Here is a 22,281-nt window from a genome sequence, read left to right as displayed (position 1 = left end):
CCACAGGCGCTGAGCCCAATTTCCCATTTTTCAAAGACAGAAATGCTTTTGCTACAGGGAAGGAGACAGCAGGATTAGCTCCTATGGGCACCACTGCTCCTGGGTGGTGGGCCACATGACTGCCATTTCCTTTAGGCCCTGGTGTTTTGGGGGTTTTTTTCCTTCCACTAGAAGAATGTGCCAACAGCCGTTAGTAGCTCTTAGCCTTGGCTTAGAGTTCCCAGGAGGGAAGCACAAATCCTACCTCTGTAGGCTAAACTATCCATGCTCATGTATACATTTTTAAATCTTCCATTCATTCTTTTTTGAGCACTTACTTTGTGTCTGGTATTATATTAGGCACCATGAATTCAAAGGTATTGCAAAGGGAATTACATTTAGAGATGCCATCATTTCTCTTCCCTCAGAAGTCCAGGAAGGGACTAGGCATGTAACTGCTTCTCCCAAAGTAGAGAGTGACATGTGACTAGTTTGTAAAATCTTCTTAAGTCCTGAGCCCCCGTGAGCAGCCTGGGAGCCCTTTTTTTCATACTTAACATATATTTGACAAGTATACACCAAGTATAAGAACATGTGTTAAACTCTGGACTCAAAGAAGAATAAAGCTGAGCTGAAAGGGGCCAAGTGCCATGGCCCATACCTATATAATCCAGCACTCTTGAGAGGTCAAGGCAAGAGAATACCTTGAGCTAGACTTCCAGACCAGCCTGAGCAAGAACAAGACTCTGTCTCTGCTGAAAATAGAAAAACTAGCCAGGCATGGTGGTGGGTGCCTCTAGTTCAGCTACTCAGGAAGCTGAGGCAAAAGAATCACTTGAACAAGAGTTTGAGGTGTGATCTAGGCTGATGCCATGGAACTGTAGCCTAGGGCAACAGAGTGAGACTATTTTTTTGCAGTTTTTGACTGGGGCTGGGTTTGAACCTGCCACCTCTGGCATATGGGGCCAGCGCCCTACTCCTTTGAACCACAGGCACCGTCCCAGAGTGAGACTCTTGTCTCAAAAAAATAAAATAATAAAGCTGAGTCCAAAACCTTCAGGAACTTAGAGCCCAGAAGAGAAATGTTGCAGCTATCAGAGGTAGAGCACCAAGAGGCCTGAGAAGGAGCAGGCTTCCAGCCGCAACCTGGGGAAGACTGTGTGAAAGAGATGGCGTTTGCATTGGCCCTTGAAATTCAGACAAGAGACACAAGGAGATGGGGTGAGAGCACAGCAGAGAGTATGCATAACATGTGCCCATATGTGCAGGCAGGGAGCATGGGTTGAGTCTGCATTAGTAGAACCTATTGGTACATAAATGCAGGGCAGAGCAGGAGGGTCAGAAAAGTGGCAAGGGCCTGGTCACAGGGCCCTTAGACATTAGGCAAAGGTGTTGATGACTTTGAGGGTCTCGGAATTGCTGAGTTTTGAACAGGTATAGACTTAGCCAGAGCTCGGTTAATCAGAGCTTCGTCAGAATGGTTGATAGCTGCATCGTGGAGACTGTGGAAAAAGAGAACAGGAAGCAAAAAGAGCAGTGAGCACAGCCACAATCATCATGCAGGGATACCAGAGCCAAGGAAAGCTGTGGAGAAGATAGGAGGGCTCTGACCTAGTGCTGGTAGCCAGGCCTCCTTCATGCCAGGGGTGACCGCTCAGCACTCTCTGGGGGCTTGGCTGCGATAGCTCCCTTAGGGCCCCAAGGCAGCTGGTCCAGCCCCTAGAAACTATCTACTTTAAAGAGTAGATAGTTTCACTGCCAGCAGGCCTCAGGCCAGCCCGCTGCATACCCAGAGCAGGCTGGGAGGTCTTCAGTGCGCAAAATTCTTAGAGTGGAGGCTGCAGGGAACAGAGGGAGGCCCCCCTTTGGCTCCCAGGGTAGAAGCTGTGCTTTGTCCAGGCCCTAGGTTGACCTTTCCTCACAGCCTCTGCCTTGCTGCTGGAAGGCTTTTCCCTCTGAGAGAAGGGAGGGTTGGCCTAGTACTCTGAGAGCACTTCACGTTTCCTTTCTTTCTGTCCTGGGAGCTGGAGCTGAGCTTCCCAGAAAGAGGTAGGTAAAGGCAGCCACCTTGAGGAGTGAGGGACAGAGTTTATTTGGGAACTTTGAGAAAAGAAGGCTAAGCATAAGCTAAAGCCCAGGTGGTACCCCAACTGCTTAGTGCTGAGGAAAATTGTTGAAGACTTGGAGAAGGAACTAGTAACATGAGGCTGCCAAACACTAATGAGAAGGGACAGAGATCCAGTGAGGCTTTGAACACTGTTAAGCTGTGAAACTGGCTGGCTTGGAAATCCAGCTTTAATGACATAAGCAGAGAGAAGGGACTACATGGGATTGGGGGAAGCAAAGAAAGTCTTACAAAAATAGGTGGTGGCTGGCTTGGTGCCTATAGCTCAAGCGACTAGGGCTCCAGCCATATGCACTGGAGCTGGCGGGTTCGAATCCAGCCCAGACCCACCAAACAACAACAACTACAACCAAAAAATAATTGGGCGTTGTGGTGGGCGCCTATAGTCCCAACTACTTGGGAGGCTGAAGCAAGAGAATCATTTAAGCCCAAGAGTTTGAGGTTGCTGTGAGCTGTGACACCACGGCACTCTACCAGGGTGACAGCTTGAGACTGTGTCTCAAAAAAAGAAAAAAATAGCTGGTGGCAAGAAATATTCCCCAAAGAAAGAAAACCCAACATTATAACCCCCTGAACTGGCTAGCAAGTAGCCAAAGGAAACAAACCAGAAGTTCATTAGGATCATCCCTGGTGGCCTAGGAACCTTGCTTATTGTTGCCCAAACCCAACCCTGCAGAGAACTGAGTAGCAGGTAGTAGGGGAAGTGCCTCGGAACAGGGCTCCACTGCTACAGACCCCAGATTCATTGCAACAGCTATGTTGACCAAGTTCCTGGAGTGTGCATTATCTTAGTTCCTCTGTGTAAGATGGATGTTAAGGGACTGGTTCGAAGTCACCCAGTGAGTGGGAGAGCTGAGATTTGAGTCTGTCCTGTCTGTTCCCATATAAGAGAGTGCCTAGAACCCTCCCTCCCTGGAGCTGCAGGTTGAAGCTTCAGGCCTGAATAAGGCAGTTGGCTCTCAATAGGGAAAGGTGCTATCAGGCATCAAGCCCCAGGAGAACAACTGGGTCAAGGGAGAAAAGAGAAGGAAACAGTTCTAAGGAATAGTTAAAAATTCAAGCTTCTTCATGGGTTTGTAGAAAGTAACATAAACAGAACTACAGTGAAGGAAGACAGCATTGAAATGCACCAGAGCAAAAAAAAAAAAAAAAAAGGCTCAGTGCCTGGGGCTCAAGCTCAAGGGGCTGAGGCACCAGCCACATACACCTGAGCTACAAAGCAATCAGTCTAGTCCTAGCCTTCTTTCAGACTAGCCTGCCACTGGTGCTAAAAGGATTAATTAAAGCTGACCACTTGACTGGGTACAGTGGTTCAGACCTATAATCTTAGCACTTTGGGAGGCTGAGGAGGAAGCTGGATTGCTTGAGCTCAGGAGTTCAACACCAGCCTCAACAAGAGCAAGACTGTCTCTAAAAATAGCCCAGCTACTTGGGAGGCTGAGGCAAGAGGATCACTTGAGCCCAGGAGTTTGAGGTTGCTGTGAGCTATGGTGCCCTAGTACTCTACCCAGGTTGGCAGAGTGAGACCACAGCCACCTTACTCCATCCTGGGCTATAGTTTCCCTACCAGTAACACAGAATTATGAATTGTGATCATCTTGTGGAGTTTGGTGTAGCTTTTAAAACTGATTGATTTTCACAATGATGGACCTGGCCTCCTCTTATTACTGCTTTTAGTCTAGACTCCCAGCTCTTCCCTGTGGCTCCCTACCTGACTCAGAGGCCCAGGCCAGCACCTAATTCCCTCTTTCTTCTGCTTTGTACTCTCTAGGTGAGGGCTCAGAGTACGGTGCCAGTGGGGAAGATGCCCTCAGTAGGATCCAGAGGCTGATGGCAGAGGGGGGCATGACGGCTGTGGTGCAGCGGGAGCAGAGTACCACTATGGCCTCCATGGGGGGCTTTGGCAACAACATCATAGTCAGCCACCGCATTCATCGCAGCTCCCAGACAGGCACCGAGCCAGGGGCCACCCGTACCTCCTCGCCCCAGCCCTCCACCTCTCGGGGACTGCTCCCAGAACCTGAGCAGCTGGCAGAGCGAGGACTAAGCCCACGGACAGCCTCCTGGGAACAACCTGGGACCCCTGGGCAGGAACCACCGCAGCCAACCCTGCCCTCTTCATCCCCTGCCCATGTTCCTGTCCCCATTCCCAGCACTGAGGGACCAACCCCGCATTGCGACCTGACCAGTAACAACCACCTTCCTGATGACAGTGGCAGCAGCAGGGATGAAGCTGCAGGTCCCAGTGGGGAGCCACGGAACAGGTAGAGACATGTGCACTGGTGCCTCCCCTCGAACCGCTGAGCAGAGACCGGACCTCACAGCTGACTGGGAACTGTAGATGCGGAAGAGCTGCTGGCTGCATCAGGGAACAGGAGGAGTAAGAGGGTGGGGTGAAGAGGAGTCAAGAGTCATTGGGCACGAAGCAGTCGAATGGGCAAGACTTGCCTTGGGGGACTAGAACTTTTCAGGATCTGGAGCCCAGGAGAGCCATACTGCTGGACTTAATGTGAATGGAAGAGCAAGTGGGTATCTGTGCTGTGAACCCCCTTTCTCCTAGGAACATGGGCTCAGGGGACTTAGCCCTGGACAGAGAGCCCCAGAGGAGTGAACAGTCTTCCAGTTCTGGGCCAAGCCATCTGCACAGATGCCAATGGGGCAGCTTTTCTCTGTCCACCTATTGGGTGGGCAGAGCTACCAGGAGCCCAAAAACAGGAGGAAGGGCCTGGCTCCTAGAAACCATCTCCAACTCTGAGCCTTCCAGAGCTTCAGCCTCTCTTCATCATCTTACCCACAGAAACCACAGTCAGGGGTTGGGCCAGGCTCCCAGATTCCTGAGGACAGGGATTTCCTGCATTTACTAATGGGGAACAACTGCAAGGGAAAGAGGGCAGCCTGCTTGCCTGATAGAGGATGGGGTCAAGGGACAGTGGGCAGGTCTTCACTCAGGAGTGGGGGGAATAGGCTGGCCCACCCCCAGGGCTTGTCCACCAAGCTTCTCCCTCCCCTCCAAGGCTCTCAGCAGCACCTGTGGGTGTCAGTATTACCTGAGCCTAGGCCAAAGCTAGCCTAAGGCTGGGGGAGGGGGATGAGACTCCAGGTCAGAATGTGAGGTCTTGGTCTGTGATTTAAGGTGTTGCATGTGGAATCTTGAACTGTATGTGTAGTTTCTAGTGAAGAAATCAAGGCTCTGATCATTTTGTTTTTAGTATGAAAATGTGATTTCCTTTCTGTTTGTAATTCATCATAGAAATATTGTGACGGGAGGAGAGGGGATAGTCTACTGCTAATGAGGGAAACACCAAAGATCTACATCATTAAAATGATGACATGCCCCTCACCAGGCTCCTATCTGTTTGTTTCCATGAAGATGGAGGAGGGGGTGGTGATTGGGATGTGGGAGGTATTGAACTGAGCCATATCCCCATTCCCCCAGGCACAATTTCTAGTGCTGCCATCCTAGTTGAGAAACCCTATCTGACCTTCAGCCAGAGCTGATTGGGTAAGGGCTACCATCCCTGTTTTGTTCCACACCTCTAAACAGCACCACTTCCTGCTTCCCAGGGGCCTATGGTAGATTAGAACCACCTTCCAGAGAATGATGGAAGATCACTCATCCTAACAGCTTCCTACCCAAGACCATGAACTTAGAGCGAAGATGTAACTGGCCAAAAAGCCAGATCCCCTCCAGTCCTGGGAAACCACCCATAGCAGGTGTCTAGTAGGGACCTTGGTCTAGCTTGCACATGTCCCCCAAAGGTGCCATTTGCTGGCTGCTCAAGTCTCTCTTTGTGTCTTCTGTACAGTGTCTGAAGCTGAAAGCCCTGGTCTTTCTATGGGCCTTGGCTACTTCAAAGTTTCAAGCCAGTAAAAAAGTGGAGAAGGACATTTACCTTCAGAGAGCTATACAGGAAAATCAGAGCAACCCCAGGGCTTTTTGCCTGCAGCCAATACTTGAGTCTTTTTTTTTTTTTTTTTTTAAGAGATAAGAGTCTCACTTTGTCACCCTTGGTAGAGTGCTGTTGTGTCACAGCTCACAGCAACCTCCAGCTCTTGGAGTTAGGCGATTCTCATGCCTGAGCCTCCCGAGAAGCTGGGACTGCAGGCACCCACTGAAACGCCTGGCTATTTTTGTTGTAGTTGCAGTTTGGCCGGGCCTGGTTTGAACCCGCTACCTTTGTTATATGGGGCCGGCACCCTACCCCACTGAGCCACAGGCACTGTCCATACTTGGGTATTTTTTGTATGCCCAGCACTGCCCCTAACACTGGGACAGTTACAGGTTCTGCTCCAAAAGATCAATGGCAAACAAGTAATACTAAACTTGAAGAGTTATGTAGTTAAGAATGCTTTAATTTTCTTTTTCTTTTCTTTTTTTTTCTCTTGAGACATAGTCTCACTCTGTCACCCTAGGTAGAACACCATGGTATCATAACTCACAGCACCCTCAAACTCTTGGGCTCAAGCAATCCTCTTTCCTCTGCCTCCCAAATAGCTGGGACGACAAGCACCCACCACAATACCTAGCTAATTTTTTTTTTCTATTTTTAGTGAAAATGGGGATCTGACTCTTGATCAGGCTGGTCTCAAACTCCTGAGCTCAAGGGATCCATCCACTTCAGCCTCCCAGAGTGCTAGGATTACAGGCATGGGCCACTGTGCTCAGCCAGAATGCCCTAATTTTCTAGAAAATTACACTATAACAGTGGATTCTGAACCAAAAAACACATCAGCTAGCTGTGACTATAGGCAAGGCCACTTGCCTTTTCTAGGCTTCACTTTCCCATGTTAGGATGCAGGGTTTGTACTATACAACCTCCTGCAAGTTACTTCTTGCTACACCAGGACGCACTGGAGCTCGGGTAGCACAGGAGTGCTTAGACAAAGTAGGCTTCCCTTAAGAGGAAGAAGTCAAGAAGGGAGCTGCACTGCAATCTGTGTCTTCTACACAAATACTCTTGCCACAGTAAGAGAAAGAAAGCCCTTGGTCTACATGTGGAGACTATTAATATGTTGAGTATAAACTACATTCCAAGGACTCAGTTTGTGTTATCACTGAGTGCCATGGCATCATAACTCACAGCAACCTTTATACTCTGGGGCTCAAGCAATCCTCTTGTCTCAGCCTCCTGAGTAGCTAGGACTACAAGCACCTGCTACAATACCCTCCTAGTTTTCTTATTTTTAGGAGAGACAGGGTCTTGCCTTGCTCAGGCGATTCATCTGCCTTGGCCTCCCAGAGTGGTAGGGGTGAGCCACTGGGCCTAGCTTGTGTTACCTCTCTCTCTCTCTCTCTTTTTTTTTTTTTTTTTTTTTTGAGACAGAGTCACTATATCGCCCTTGGTAGAGTGCTGTGGTCTCACAGCTCACAGCAACCTCAAACTCTTGGACTTAAGCGTTCTCTTGTCTTAGCCTCCAGTAGCTGGACTACAGGTGCCCACCACAACACCCAGCTATGTTTTTGTTGTAGTTGTCGTTGTTTGGCAGACCCTGGGCTGAGTTTGAACCTGTTAGCCCTGGTATATGTGGCTGGCACCCTAGCTGCTGAGCTACAGGCACTGAGCCCTGTGTTATCTCTCTTAATCCCTCTCCAAACCTTCTGAGATGCTTAGTACTGTTACCCTCAGATCACACTACACTATTAGAGCCGAGGTTTGAACCCAGATAGTATATATGATTCCAGAGCACACCCTGTAGCCACTGTAATTTCACTCATGGAAGGAAGAAAAGGTGTAGGAGAAACAGAATAGGGCTTGCTCTGTTGCTTTGGGGAAAAAGGCTAGGTGGGAACCTTATGGATAAGGAGGTCCTGCTTGGCCCTGCTCTGCTCTCTCTGGCTAAGGATGGACTAAGCCCCTCCCTATTGGAGGCCCTTGTCAACATCAATCCCTTAGCCCTCTCCCAGTGACAGAGCCTCTCTGGTTGTAAAACCTTTCCAGGGCCCCTGGACATACCATACCATGTTTGTGGGGTCAGCAAGACAGATTGGCAATCACTTTTGGAGATGAAGAAATAGGTTCAGAGAAGTTCTGTGACTTGTCTATGGACGTCGCTGAATCAAAAGCAAAGCAGAGAAACTGAACCAAGTCTCTTGGATCCCAACTCAGCTTTCCAGGTTCCACTGTGGATGTTTTTTCTTTTTTTTTTTTTTTTTTGAGACAGAGCCTCAAGCTGTCCTCCTGGGTAGAGTGCCGTGGCATTACAGTTCACAGCAACCTCCAACTCCTGGGCTCAAGCGAGTCTCCTGCCTCCGCCTCCCAAGTAGCTGGGACCACAGGCGCCCACCACAACGCCCGGCTATTTTTTGGTTGCAGCCGTCGTTGTTTGGCGGGTCCGAGCTGGGGATTCGAACCCACCACCTTAGGTGTACGTGGTTGGTGCCTTAGCCGGTTGAGCTATAGGCGCCAAGCCCCACTGTGGATGTTGATATTGAGGGGTTGGAGAGGGTTGTCAAAAGCCCCACCCCATAGCAGGGAGGTGGAGAAACTAAAGTGGCTTTGTCTGATAGCTTCTGGAAGAGCTCCAGTGGCTAGAGGCATTTTGGTTTGTGTGGCCTCCAGTACTTGGCCTTGTGTATTTCCCCACCGACTATTTTAAGGAAAACACACACGCACACACACTCTCTCTCTCTCTTTTCATCTCTCCTAGCAGCACCATCCTCTCCTGGACCCTAGGAGGGATATGGCAAAGTGCAGCAAGAACAGACTGTCCATCTAATTGCCTATGAGCCAACTTTCCTCACCTGTGAAATGGGGCAAGAACAATAACACTTCTTTCACCCTCTTTCGCCCCCTCTTTCACCCTGCTTACACCCTCAATTATGAGGATCATGTCAGACCAGACTGCTCCTGTAAAGAAAGATAGCTGCTCACTCCAGTCCAGCCAACTCCAGCCCTGAAGTTCCCTACTCAGATTAGCCCCATCCAGCACTCTGAGCACTGGGGACCCAACCGGGCCTCCCCATTCGGCATGGAGAACCCCACACTGAACCCCCACCCCCCGCAGCACAAGCTCTTGCTCCCCCGCAAGACCTCGACCAGGAAGCTTATTCTCCACTGTGGTCCCCACTGCCCCCCACCACCCGCCCTTTGACGGCCTTGAGAGAGACTGGAAAACGAGCGGGACTTGAGTTGTTTTCCCAAGAGAAGGAACCAGCCGTCTTAAGAGTTAATCGGGTGTTTGCGCTGAGTTTGGGATGACAGGCCTCGGGGCCGGGCGCCGGGGGGCGGGTCCGATCCTAACCCGCCGCAGGAAGGGCTGTCTCGGAGTCAGAGCCAGCGCTTGTCAGGCTAAGCCGCGGCGAAGGTGGAGGCGGAGCTCTCCGAGGTGCTGAAGCCACCCCACTGTCGGCCTTGAGCAGACAAGGCCCGGCATCCGGATTCTCGGACCAGTTAAGGTCCTCAGAGTCCTCGAGGACTGGAGGATCGCTTACTGTGGTCTCATCCCGGCTCCTTCCCAGCTGACCTTGGGCACCTTTCTTTCCCTCACAGGCAGCGGTGAACTCACTCTCCAGGCCGAATGGGCGGTACGTCCCATCCTGGGCCTGGGAGATGGTGCCCCCCTTTCTGGAGCAGGGGAACCGAGCGTGTGGAGTGTTGTCCGCGCTAGGCGGGCTCTTCTTCTGTCCCAGACCGACCCCCACCGGGCTCTTCCTCTGGGCTTCCTCAGGCCCCGACGGCGCCCCTCCTTGCCAGCCGCAGTGTGGCCAACACGTAGCCCCAGGCTGGAAACTCCCAACCCTCTGCTCCGACGGAACCGCGGTGACGGAGCCCAGCCCACCCACCCATAACCTCCTGTCGGGTCTTGCGTCTCTGCGGTCAGACCGCGAGCCGGGACCCGTAGGGGCGTGAGGTCCTGGACAGGCCCGGAAACACCTCGGGGTCCCGGGTGCTTGGTCAGGGCGGAGGCAGGAGCTCAGCCAGACCCGGGAGCTGCCAGCTCCCTCCCCAGCCCGCGAGGGGGCGCCGCGTCCCCATGACAACGCGGACACCCCCACCCCCTGGAGGGCAGCGCCCCCTGCTAATCTGCACCGGCAACTGTGGGCGGTGCCCTCACAGTGCTAGAGCTGGGAACTACCGGTCGCTCTCAGGTACTGGTGCTAGCCTCTGGGGTCTCCGACGCCCCGGGTGGTGACCCTCGCGCGTCGCCGCTTGGTGACCGGCCCCGGGCGGGCGGCGCGGCCCCACCACGATTGGCTGCTTCCCCGTGACATCACGCGGCTCGGGGAAAAGTGCGAGCGTGAGCGCGAGTCGGAGCCACAGCGCCCGGAGCTGCGGGCGGAGCAGGGGCCGCCCCTCCGCACCCCGTCCCCGCCCCCGGCCCACCGCCTGGCCGTCCACCCCGCCGGCCCGCTGCGCCTCCCTTTTGTCCCGCCGTCTGTCCCGCGCAAGGGGAGCCGGGCAGAGACAGAGGGTAAGTGACTCCGCGGCGGCGCGGGGGCGGGGGACTCTGTTGGAAGAGAAAGACGCGGGTCTCTGGGATCCTCTGAGGCTCGCCAGAGATGGGCCCTACTGGGACTGGGCACCAGACTCCTTCAGGGGAGAACGCTGTTGGGACTGGGCACCAGACTCCTTCAGGAGAGAGCGCGGTGCTGGGAGCGGCAGAGGGCCCCGGGAGTGGGGGACTCCGCTGGGAGTAAGGCCCGGGGGTCTCTCGGAAGCTTCTCCAGGTGGTGAAGTGATAGTCAGGAGGTCGCGGGTGGGGAGTCCGTGCTCACCGAGCCTAGGGCAGCCGTCGGGGGGTGGGACCCCGCACTCCAGCCTTCCCACTTGCAGCTCTGCAGGGAGCCAGGCACTGGAGCCTCAAAGAGCCTTTTTCCCGCCCGTCTTCCCGTCCTCCCTCCCTCTCTCCCCGAGCTGCCAACCCACTCTGGCCCTTAGAGTCCTCCACCAACGACCTTGAGCCCCGACGGAAAGCACCCTTGCCCATTGACAGCACCCCTCCCCCACTCCAGGACTACCCCCGCTGTCGCCAGTGCTCAGATCTAGGGAGATCCAGCTTGTCCAAGACCCCCACCCCCACTCTCGGCCCCGCCACGGAAGTGCCGGCCACAATGTCAGTGTCCAATCTTCTGCATCCCTCTTCCTCTTCTGAACTCTGGAGTCTCTTTTCCAGCCCCAGGAACAGATCTAGGGGCCACAGTCTGATCGGAGCCCTGGAGGGAACGCCTAAAAACCAAGAACCTACACCCCAAACCACCCCACAGGCAATCGAAGCACCCCCTCTAATGTCGCCCGCGGAAGGGAGTGGTCGAGGACCTGGGAAAGCAGGAACTGCATGTCAGAGGGTTAGCGGGAGGGAGGGCCAGGCCCCCAGAGAGCCAGAGACCCCTCGACTGCCGCGGAGACGTGGAGGAGCTCCAGATGGGCCCAGGAGTAAGCGCGAACCCGGCCTTCGACCCAGCTCGACCCCAGTGTGAGAAAACGGGTACACTCTTTGGCCGATAGAGCTAGACAAAGCCTCTGAGGGGAGGGCGCAGGCGAGGAGTAAAGAGGGAGAATCTTAACTCGCCTGACCCAACCTCGTCCAGCTTCTGCATTAGGCGTAGTGCAGGTGCCCTCTCTCTGGGAGACCGGACAGCTTGGGGTGATAACGCGTGCAGAGTCAAGCTGGGTGTCCCTCAAGGCCCCTTTGGGTGACTGTCGCAGCGACCCTCGACAGAAGTCAATCCGAGACTGGGACTCTGCTCTCCATCTCTAAGGACGTGGACACCTCTGGGTGCCCGGCCAAGACGGTGTCCCAAAGTCAGGGGGCCCATCGCAGCTCGTAGTGTAAGGCCTCCTCGTCCTGCGTGCGACCTTTCCCCACTGCCAGGCGCGATCCGAAAGCCAACTGGTAGTCCGACCCTCTCCATACTCAGGCACACAGCTGGGCTGCGTCTCCAGACTCGGACGCTTGAAATGTGACAGGTTATTCACTGCTGGACCTGCATTTGCTCGTGTACACAAGTGCACAGGTCCAGAGACACCGGAACCGTGTGCATCCTCCGGCCACAACACCCAGGCACGCACACGCATGCACATGCACGTGTCCACATGGCGCGGCATGCTCACGCGCTCACGGGCGCACTGGTATCCAGGCGTGGCCGTGCGCACACACACGCACATGCAGACAGCTACTAGCGTCTACTCGCGCTCCCCCGTAATCACACACAAACAGAACTCACACTCGCGTTCCCGCCCACACGTTCCTCGCCGGGTGCCGGGTGGAATCTGGGCACCCTTAACTTTCTCACCCTTGAACCCCGCACGAAGCCTAGGACAGTTCCGGGGCATTGTCTGGAGGGGCCTGGTGAAGGACACTCCCACGTCTCTCCCTCTGGAGGCCCTATCCTGGGGGCTTCTGTGTGTTTGCAGTCGCGTGGGAGTTGAGGGCTGTGGTGAACAGCAGCCGCAAGCTCTAGGTCCGGAGTGGGCACCGGGGGACCGACATTGCCATCTAGCGGTGAGACAGACTCAGGTGGCGGCTGCTCGCTTGCCCAAATCCCAGGCGGGCCTAGATTCCAGGCAAACTGGCCAGAGGACCCTGCCAGAACGTCTGTAGATGACCGAGAGGGGTCCAGAGAGACTACTGTGGCGGAGTCTGGGAGACACTGAGCCTCGCTCTGTCTGCTCTAGCAGCTCCCTCAAACAGGCTGAGAGCAGGGCTAAAACACCAGCCATCTGATTGTCCCTGCTGAAGGGACAAGTGGTCTATTGTCTTCTGGGAAAACTTAAGTTGGAGAGCCAGCAGGAATGAGAGGGGACCCTACCCAAGCCACTTAATGGCCCCCAGCTGCGTGGTTTGGGGGGCAACGTAGAGCACAGGCTTTGAGCAGAAGCTCCTTGAGTTGGGAAGGCTGCTCCTTGATTCTAATCCTGCCCCTGGGATGACTTTGGGCAAGTTAATTAGTATTATCCTCGTTGTAAGAGGATATTTACATGTGTTAAATATGGATACTAATAATACCTGCCTTTTTTTGGCTGTTGTAAGGATTAAACCAGATAATCTATATCAAAGGCTCAGAGAGATTCCTGACTCATAGTTAACACTCAATAAACAAGAGCTATTATGTTTTCTTATTTAGCTCCCTTAGATGATTTGTTATTATCTCCCTGGACTGTGTCCTGGCCCTGGGTGGCTAACGGTGAGAATTTCGAGGCTGGCTGACTGATCTCTCCTGCCTGCCTTCTCCCTGCCTGCTTCTCTGTGTGTGTGTCCTAGGTAGGGGAGGCTAGCTTCTCTATTTGGGGGGCTACTGTCATCCCAGCTCAGAGGGTGATACTGCCTTCCACTTCAGTGGCTCTCAGAGCTGAAAAGAGTTGTCAGAGACCCTGAGAGAGGGTGGTGTCTGGGCTTTGCCCTTGACTCATTGTTTGACCTTGGAGGTGGCACCACCTGGTTTCAGCTTCTCCCACTATGAACCAAGTATTTAAAACAAGGGAACTTGAACTATCAAGCTGGGTCTGTGTCTAAGATGGTGGAGTTGGGGGACTGGAGTTAGACTTGGGGGGTCACCCTGGCACTTGACTCCAGCCTCCTGCACATTTTCGTGTTTAGGTGTGGGGATGAGTTGGGGTATTGATCCCTGTAGCTGTTATGGAGGCTATCCTGGGACAAAATCCTATTTTGCAAATGAGAAGGAGGTGCAGGAAGGTAATGTGGCTTGTGTCAGGCCACAGCATGAGAGCCCAGGTTGCTGGTTCGTGCTTCTTCCTCCACGTGGGCTGCAGGGCCCTCTCTGTCACACACAGACGCACAGTGCTGCGTATGTATGCGACCATGCCTGCCGGGCTGGCGTGGCTGTGATGGGCCCGTGTGCGTATGTGGAGCGGGGTGTGTGTTGGCGGGTGTGAAGGAGGCTGAGCTGAGCGGCTGCCCTGGCACCAAGCGCTGGCGTGGGCCTCCCTCACATGTAGGGAAGAGGAAGAGGGGCAGGAGAGCTGGAGGAGAGCCTGGGTGGGAGGGAGGGCAGGCTTGGGGAGGGGCTGTGTGCTTAGGACCCCAGCTGGGGAAGGCAGGGTCTACCTCAGGGGCTGACCACAGGCTCCTAGGCAGCCTTTCACTACACTCTGGGATAACCCTTTCACAGTGGGTTCCCAGTCAGGCCTCAGGGGTCTCATCCCCCAGGAACCTATAGTCCCCAGCTATCCCTGTACCCCCCATGCCTCCAGTCCCATGCTGGGGCTGGACCTGAGGGCTCAGGAAAAGGGCCGCCAGAGTGGCGGTTACTTCCCTGAGCCACTCCTGCAAGGCACTTTCCTCCCTGTCCTTGAGATGCCAGCTCCATGCCTACCCCCTCTGCTCCTCTGGGAAGCCTCCCTGGTGGATCATGGATAACTGGCTCTGTAGTTCTTTGGCCTCTCCCTGCTAGAACCCTTGTCTGGTTACTGCTTTCCTGACACATTCCCCACCAACTTATCCCCACCAACAACATGGTGTCAAGCTGTGGAACCTTAGTCAGGTTATTTAACATCTCTATGCCTCAAGTCTCCTTATTTATAAGTACTTAAAAAAATAGCAATATCTACCTCATAAGTTTGTTTTGAGGATGAAATGGGTTAATGCTATTAAAAAATGACGCAAGTACCTGGCACTTAATAGGGGTACATGTTAGCTACTAATAGATACTCTGGTACCATGGCCTTTGTCTCCAGAGTCTTTTGTAGGGACTGGAGATCAAGTCCCCTGTGAATGTGTTGAGAAATGCCAGAGTAGGGGCAGCGCCTGTGGCTCAAAGGAGTAGGGCACTGGCCCCACATGCTGAAGGTGGTGGGCGGGTTCAAACCCAGCCCCAGCCAAGAACTGCAAAAAAAAAAAAGGAAGAAAAAAGAGAGAGAGAGAGAAATGACAGAGTGAATAAATAGATAGATGGCCACCTCTCCTGAGTGCCCATATGCTGGGGGCCTTTGGAACCACCCATCCCCTCTGCCTCCCTTGGCTTCCCTGGGTTCCACCCCTCCTGGACTCTGTTCAGGCCTTACATGTGCCTCAGGGCCTTTGCTCTTGCCATTGCTCTTGGCTGGACCACTCTCCGCAGATTTTCCTGTGGCCATTTCCTTATCATCCAGATGACCCGGTGCATGAGGCCTTCCTTCCCTGATCACACAGCAAGGAGGCATTCCTGCCCTGTCTTCTGACTCATTCAGCCGTCACCCTGCCTTATTTCTTTCTAGTGCTCTTTTTGTTGTGCACGTGTTTGCACATCTCTCCACAAGATGGGGACCATGTGTTTCTCATGCACTTCTGCAGCCCTGGCACCTATAGTGGTGCTTGGCACATAGTGGGCCCTCAATAAACGTCAAATGAATGAACAAATAAGGGAAAATGAGATAGAGTTTTCTCATGTCAGATGATGTTCCTCAGTCACCTTGACCTCAGTCTACCTGCATAGCGCCCCTCTGTGCTCTTCAACAGTTCACCCCTTTTCTCTCCTTCCTCCTCCAGAAGCTGTTGCCCACCACATTGACCAACATGGCCAACTTCACACCGGTCAATGGCAGCTCAGGCAACCAATCCGTGCGTCTGGTCACATCAACCCACAACCGCTACGAGACAGTGGAGATGGTATTCATTGCCACTGTGACAGGCTCACTGAGCCTGGTAACTGTTGTAGGCAACATCCTGGTGATGCTGTCTATTAAGGTCAACAGGCAGCTGCAGACAGTTAACAACTACTTCCTGTTCAGCCTGGCCTGTGCTGATCTCATCATAGGCGCTTTCTCTATGAACCTCTACACCGTGTATATTATCAAGGGCTACTGGCCTCTGGGCGCCGTGGTCTGTGACTTGTGGCTAGCCCTGGACTACGTGGTGAGCAATGCCTCAGTCATGAACCTTCTCATTATCAGCTTTGACCGTTACTTTTGCGTCACCAAGCCTCTCACCTATCCTGCCCGCCGTACCACCAAGATGGCAGGCCTCATGATTGCCGCTGCCTGGGTCCTGTCCTTCGTGCTCTGGGCACCTGCCATCTTGTTCTGGCAGTTCGTGGTGGGCAAGCGGACAGTGCCTGACAACCAGTGCTTCATCCAGTTCCTGTCCAACCCAGCTGTGACCTTTGGCACAGCCATTGCTGCCTTCTACCTTCCTGTGGTCATCATGACGGTGCTCTATATTCACATCTCCCTGGCCAGTCGCAGCCGAGTCCACAAGCACCGGCCTGAAGGCCCAAAGGAGAAGAGGGCCAAGACTTTGGCCTTCCTCAAGAGCCCCCTGATGAAGCAGAGCATCAAGAAACCCCCACCAGGAGAAGCTGCTCGCGAAGAGTTACGCAATGGGAAGCTGGAAGAGGCCCCTCCACCGGCCCTGCCCCCACCACCACGCCCAGTGGCTGAAAAGGACACGTCCAATGAATCCAGCTCGGGCAGTGCTACACAGAACACCAAGGAGCGACCACCCACAGAGCTGTCGACCACAGAGGCCACCACACCTGCCATGTCTGCCCCTTCCCTGCAGCCACGGGCCCTCAACCCAGCTTCAAAATGGTCCAAGATCCAGATTGTGACGAAGCAGACAGGCAACGAATGTGTCACAGCCATTGAGATTGTGCCTGCCACACCAGCTGGCATGCGTCCTGCGGCCAACGTGGCCCGCAAGTTTGCCAGCATTGCTCGCAATCAGGTGCGAAAGAAGCGGCAGATGGCGGCCCGGGAGCGCAAGGTGACCCGGACCATCTTTGCCATTCTGCTAGCCTTCATCCTCACCTGGACACCCTATAACGTCATGGTCCTGGTGAACACCTTCTGCCAGAGCTGCATCCCTGACACGGTGTGGTCTATTGGCTACTGGCTCTGCTACGTGAACAGCACCATCAACCCAGCCTGCTATGCTCTCTGCAATGCCACCTTTAAAAAGACCTTCCGGCACCTGCTGCTGTGCCAATATCGTAACATTGGCACTGCCAGGTAGGCAACAGGGGTGCCCTAGGAGGTGCTGGTGTTGCATGTGTGTGCTGGGAGACCACATGGCTCACTGGCTGTCAGAAGAGTTGGAGGCACCATTCCATGTTCATGTTTGCCGAAGAGGAGAATGGAGGCCCAGTGAGGCTCAGGAAGGAGCTCTGGATGGATTCAGAGACCAGATCTCTGCTCAGGCTTAAGCAGCTCTGAATTGGGACCATCTAGCCCATCTGTTGCCCTGCGTTAGGGAGCTGGGGACACTGGCCTGCCTGGGCACCTGCTCCACTGTGACTAGCCATCAGCATAGCTGAAATAATGGACATTTGGAGGGAGCTGAAGCCCAGGGGCTCCTTGGAAGGAGCGAAGGGGCCAGTGCTTGGGGAAGGAAGCTGAGGAAGGGAATGGAAGGGTGGGATCCCTCATTCTGCTGTAATTGGTGCTTTCTCCCCCTGCACCCCGCATGTAGGCTCAGCCCCCTCTCCCTGCACCCCATTCCAGGGCAGAAACCTCTCACTGCAGCTACTCAGCAGGGCTCTGGGTGGATGGGTGTGTGGGTGAGCTTGATGAAGGCCAGGCAGAGTGGGCTTGGTTCCCAAGTCCCTTGTAGCACTGCCCTTATCACCTGAGGATGGTGCAGCTGGGAGGTCAGGAACTCACAGTCCAAAACTAAGGTCTAGCCTTCTGCAGTTCCGGGCTGAGCCAAGCATGGTCCACCTTATTCTAGAGGTCCCCCTCCTCCAGAAGAGGGCCTTGTCCCAGATCACATGTCAAGTCAGGGTAGGGACACAGTGGGCATTGTTCCCAATCGCCCTCTTCCTCCTCAAACCTCTCCCACATGGGCCTATGCTGGGTGGAGGTGACTTGGGTCACATGGCTAGAGGAATATGGTAAAGAGAGCCATCATGCAGGCTTCAGTGATGATAAGGGGCAATGAGGCAGGCAAGGAGCCTCCATGTCTACACTCCCCAGTGGGCAGAACCTTCCTGATCATCAGTGGGCTGGACCAAAAGACCTTTGACTGGGTGTGACCAAGATGGGCACTGTCAGCTCCAGTGAGTCATTGGTTCTCCTTCCTCAGCCCTGGTGTGGACCCTGGGAGAGAGGAAGGCTGAAAGGCTTAGGGACTTAATGGGGGAAGGGGGCACCCTTTATGGGCCCTGGAAGGAATTTTCATAAATGTTCTGCTTTTTCCATGAGCTCGGGGGCACTCACCACCAAGCTCCCACCCCCCCCACAAACCCACTAGTCCCTACAGTCTCATCTTTCTTCCCAAGTTCCCACCCTCAAACAAATTTCCACAGCAAACTCCCTGGGAAGGGGATTTTATATATTAAAAAAGAAAAGCTTTTATTGGGAAAAGAAGTTGGTTTATTTGTTTCTTGGTAATGGCATAATTGTAGGGAAGAACAAAAGGGGATACTGAGAACCAATCCCTTGGGGGGGTGGGGGCTCAAGCTTCCCAGAATCCCTTGTGCCTCCCCACTGTGGGCACTTGGGCTGGGTTTGAGGGAGCGAGCAGGAAGAGGCGGGGCATGATTGATAAAGCTAACAAGTAGAATAAAGGCACTGGTAGGTCATATCTTGAGCCTGTGGCAGGGAGGACACAGGCCAGGCCCCAGGTAAAGCCAGGGGCTTCTTGGCATCCAGGCCTGGCTTCTAGTCCTTTCCCTTTCCTTTCTTGGCTGTAAAACAAGAAAAAACACCACATTAGCAGTTAAAGTGGCCCAGTAGAGACCTCCACTACACAAACACACATATAAGAAAGAGAAGAACATTCTACCCTCCCGTGGTTTTTGATCAGCTGACCCTGGAGCAGGTGGGATAGGGCAACTATTATGACACTGACACCTCCAACTTTGTATTTTCACGTGAGATCAGGAAATCTTTAAGTTTCCCATCCCAGTCCTGGTTACAACTTGCTGACTAGCCTCAGGCCCCTCACCTGAGAGGTGGGCAGATTCACTTCTGCTCTATTAGCCTCTCTCAGCTGAGTCAGGAATGAGCTAAGAGAGGCAGTGGGGACCCTCTGAGGAGCCCTTCCTATTCTAGAAAGAGCAGAGGAGACCAATAGCTCTATCCGGCTGGAGAGCTGACTAAGGTAAGCCCTTCAAGGACAATTCTCTGGATCTTAAGACAAATGCCTCAACTACTCCAGCTAGAGAGAATTTATCTCCTGAGCACCCTCTTGTGGACCACCCTCACCTATGTGCTCACCTCTAAGATTTTTCTACAGACAGGGACAATGATTGGAGTGATGTCAAGAAGTCACTGATTAGGACCCATAACTTCAGGTTTAACCATTCTTCTCACAGGTGGAGGACAGCCCTTTGTGACAACCCCACCCGTGCTCTACTTCTCTGACCTTTGGCCTTGGCTTTGGTCTTGGGGGTGCAGGGCTTGGTCACGCGGATGGTCTCCTGGCACTGGGCATTGTAGCGTGCCTTCTTCAGGGTGCCTTGGCGGACTTTGGTGCCTGTACCCCCGTCACACGCCCCCCAGCTCTCAAACTTGTACTTGCAGTCGGCTGGCGAGAGAGTGGCCTTTGGGTCAGAGCTGGGCGGCCTGCGGCGGCCTCCCTCCACATGTCCGCCCAGGTTTCCGTGAGAATATGCCCGTTCTCCTGCCCTCCGTCTGAGCCCCACCTCACCTCCAAACTCCTTTTTCCAGTTGCAGGGCACCCTGCACCGGCTGCGCTGAGTCTGGGTCCCGCAGGTGCCCTCGCGGAACCCCACGCCGCAGTCCTTGCTGCTGGGGGTGCAGGGCCCCCAGTTCCACTCCGCGCACTCGCTTCCCGGGCCGCCCTTCTTCACCTTGTCTACAAAGCGTGGGGAACAGAATTCAGAACCCGGGGCGGGGTACAGGGAGACTCCCTGGGGACCGCCTTCCTGGGGTTTCGAGCTTGGGGCCTCACCTGCCCATCCCAGCCCTCCTCAGCTTCCCCCACCCCCATCACCTTTCTTTTTGGCCACCGCGGAGGTGAGCGCCAGGAGGGCGAAGAGGGCGAGGAGGAAGAAGCCTCGGTGCTGCATCCTGGGGGGAGAGCACAGGTCAGTCCCTCGTCCGTCCCCTTCCCCACTGGGGGCCGCGTGTCTGGACTTCCTACCCCACCCTGCCCCATTTCCAGGCCCAAGAGTCGGACCGCTAAGGGTAAGCCGTGGGAGGACTTGGAGCCAGCCCCTCGCCGCTAGTCTGGGCACCCCGCCGGGAGGTGTCTTCCTGGGGGATGCCCGCAGCCCAGACGCAGCTCAGCCCCCCACCCCCGCCTCCAGGCCCGAGTCGGTAGCAGCCGCGCGCCCTCCACCGCCCCGCGCGCTCACTCGCTCGCTGCCCGCGCTGCTTCGCTCCCTCCCGCGCCGGGCCCGTCCCGCTCCGGCCGCCGCGGCCCCTTTTGTCTCCAGAACCGGTCTGAGCCGGTCACATGGGCCCCCGCCCCTTCTCCGCCCCCCATCCCAGGCCTGGCCTGCCCCGCCCCCTCCCCTAAACCCGCGCCGCCCCCCGACCCGGGTGTCCCCGCCTCCGCCCCCAGCGCTTCTGCTCTGGCCTCCCCGCGTCTGTCCTCGCACCCGCGTCTAGCCCCGCCGGTGCCCTATGCTCTCAGGACCTGGGCTCTCCCGGCGGTCCATCTTCTGAGCACAACTTTCCTAGGCCCAGGCTTCCGTCCCTCCTCAGCACACGCTTCCCTTGGCCCAATCTTGGGCTCCCCCAGCCCCCGCCCTCTGTCCGCGTCCTAGGCTGTCCCTTTCCCCGAAGACCTCAGCGGCCTGGGCAATTCTTGGGCCACACCTCCCCTTGCCTGTCGCGGAGACTTTGATGGGCATGAGGAGGGTGCGGAGACCCGGCGAGTCACAGGCCCAGCGCCCGCGAGCCTGTGGTGGCTGTCTCACCCCGTCGGGGCCTCGCGCCACCTTCCACGTCCTACTCGGTCCCTCAGTAGGCGGGAGCGAAGGAACACCGGCCCCCGCAACCAGACGTTGCATCCAGTGGGCAGGGAGGTGCTCTGCTGTGTTGGGGGAGCCTGGGACCGGGAGCCTTGGAGAAGGCCGCGGGCTGGAGTAGGGTTGCACAGGGCACTAGCGCTTTTCTCGGAGCGCAGGATGGAGAACGGCGGGAGGTGTGGGGCAGGAAGAGCCCGCGGCCTGGAATGGGTGAAGCTTGGAGACGGAAAAAGCCGTCCGAGAAGTTCCAGACCTGATCTCGCTGGCGGCTGAAATGCCCAACCTCTGACCCTGAGCCTGAGGCCCCATCTCACTTGGCCCCCACAAACAGCCGAGGCCTGGGGTAAGGGGTGTGCTCAAGGCCACAGGGCTAGTGGCCCACCGACAGGTCTTGCCCCCACTCCACCTCTCTTTCACTTTCATTGTTATCGTCCCCGCGGGAAGCGGGAAGCCGGAGGAAATTGGCTCCGCCCCCAGTCCCAACGGAGGCGGCCAGGCAGAGGTCAGGAGCCATGCAGGCCCTGGGCACCCCCCACGGGAAAAGTCTCCAGGGCCTCGTGTCCTGTCCCCCACTGTAAGGATAACCGAGCAGCCCCGGCTGCTTCAGGAAGACCTCTCCCCGAAAAGAAGAGCAGAAAGGAAAAAAATCCACTTTACTGAGTCACACCCAGCTGTAAACATGTCACCATGAGAGCCCCATACCCCCACCCCAGGCCCCACAGTCCGGGAGGAAATATCTGGGTAGTGGGGAGGGTCAAGAGGTGGGTGTCAAGCGGGGCAGATGCAGTGGGCTCAGAGTTTCCAGGAGGAGCTCTGGGGCAGGAGGGTCAGGCGGGAGAGGGCGCCCTGAAGTGACCCTGCCCTGGTCCCCTCCAAACACCTGTCCAGCCCCAGCCATTTCCTGTTTCCCTGTGGGCCTCTGGTCCGGCTGGGGCTTCAGGGGGACAGGGGAGACCCCTAGCTCCTCAGAGTCCAGCCCTAGGTCTGGGCAGCTCCTTAGGAGGCAGCACAGGGCTCCTTCCCTGGGGCATGGGTCTGCCCTGGTGTGGTCAAACTGGAATGTGGCAGTGAGGTGGGCGAGTAGAGCTCATCCTCTGGCCCTTATGTCCCTCCTGCGCCTCCCAGCTACACAGCAGTCTCTTGGTCCTCCCGCTGGATCATCTGGTAGTGCTGCCGGTTCTCCAGGTAGGCAGCCAGCTCTGTGTCCTGAGCCTTCTCTGCCCGCTGCCGGGGAGTGTCGCCCTGGATATGGGCAAAGTGGCAGTTGGTAGGGAGCCAGAGGCCTGTGGCTCCTAACTGGCTTCAGAGAGGGCAGGGGAGGCCTCAGTCTGCTGGCCCAGGATTTTTTTCTTTTTTTTTTTTT

General features: G+C 55.2%; 4 protein-coding genes across 16 annotated transcripts in view; 2 read left to right on the top strand and 2 right to left on the bottom strand.

The window, feature by feature from the left end:
* AMBRA1 (autophagy and beclin 1 regulator 1) overlaps nt 1-5,444 on the top strand; it is a 239,126-nt gene extending 233,682 nt beyond the window's left edge. Inside the window, 1 exon segment of the mRNA XM_012803007.2 lies at nt 3,876-5,444. Coding sequence (XP_012658461.1) covers nt 3,876-4,372 — 497 coding nt within the window. The 3' untranslated portion in view covers nt 4,373-5,444.
* Nucleotides 5,445-15,514: 10,070 nt separating this feature from the next.
* On the top strand, nt 15,515-17,308 carry CHRM4 (cholinergic receptor muscarinic 4). Its single transcript, XM_003781275.2, has one exon. The coding sequence runs from the start codon at nt 15,557-15,559 to the stop codon at nt 16,991-16,993; it is 1,437 nt and encodes a 478-aa protein (XP_003781323.1). The 5' UTR covers nt 15,515-15,556; the 3' UTR covers nt 16,994-17,308.
* A 989-nt stretch (nt 17,309-18,297) lies between these two features.
* MDK (midkine) lies at nt 18,298-21,506 on the bottom strand. 2 transcript variants are annotated; one of them, XM_012803005.2, is made up of 5 exons: nt 20,868-21,506; nt 19,937-20,013; nt 19,631-19,798; nt 19,346-19,507; nt 18,298-18,665 (listed from the first exon to the last, which is right to left on the bottom strand). In XM_012803005.2, exons 2-5 carry the CDS (start codon nt 20,010-20,012, stop codon nt 18,640-18,642), a joined length of 432 nt encoding a protein of 143 aa, XP_012658459.1. In that variant the 5' UTR covers nt 20,013; nt 20,868-21,506; the 3' UTR covers nt 18,298-18,639. The 2 variants fall into 2 exon arrangements, with proteins under 2 accessions (XP_012658459.1, XP_003781322.1); XM_003781274.2 differs by lacking the exon at nt 20,868-21,506 and adding an exon at nt 20,301-20,421.
* A 51-nt stretch (nt 21,507-21,557) lies between these two features.
* Nucleotides 21,558-22,281, bottom strand: part of DGKZ (diacylglycerol kinase zeta) — a 36,381-nt gene continuing 35,657 nt past the window's right edge. For all 12 annotated transcript variants that reach the window (XM_023509477.1, XM_023509485.1, XM_023509505.1 and 9 more), the window contains one exon: nt 21,558-22,160. In XM_023509477.1, coding sequence (XP_023365245.1) covers nt 22,044-22,160 — 117 coding nt within the window. In that variant the 3' untranslated portion in view covers nt 21,558-22,043. The remainder of the gene's footprint in view (nt 22,161-22,281) is intronic.

This window comes from Otolemur garnettii, unplaced genomic scaffold (assembly GCF_000181295.1).
Source record: "Otolemur garnettii isolate 467f Iridium unplaced genomic scaffold, OtoGar3 scaffold00001, whole genome shotgun sequence".
NCBI classification, from domain to species: Eukaryota; Metazoa; Chordata; class Mammalia; order Primates; family Galagidae; genus Otolemur; species Otolemur garnettii.
This window is presented reverse-complemented; position numbering and strand designations above follow the sequence as displayed.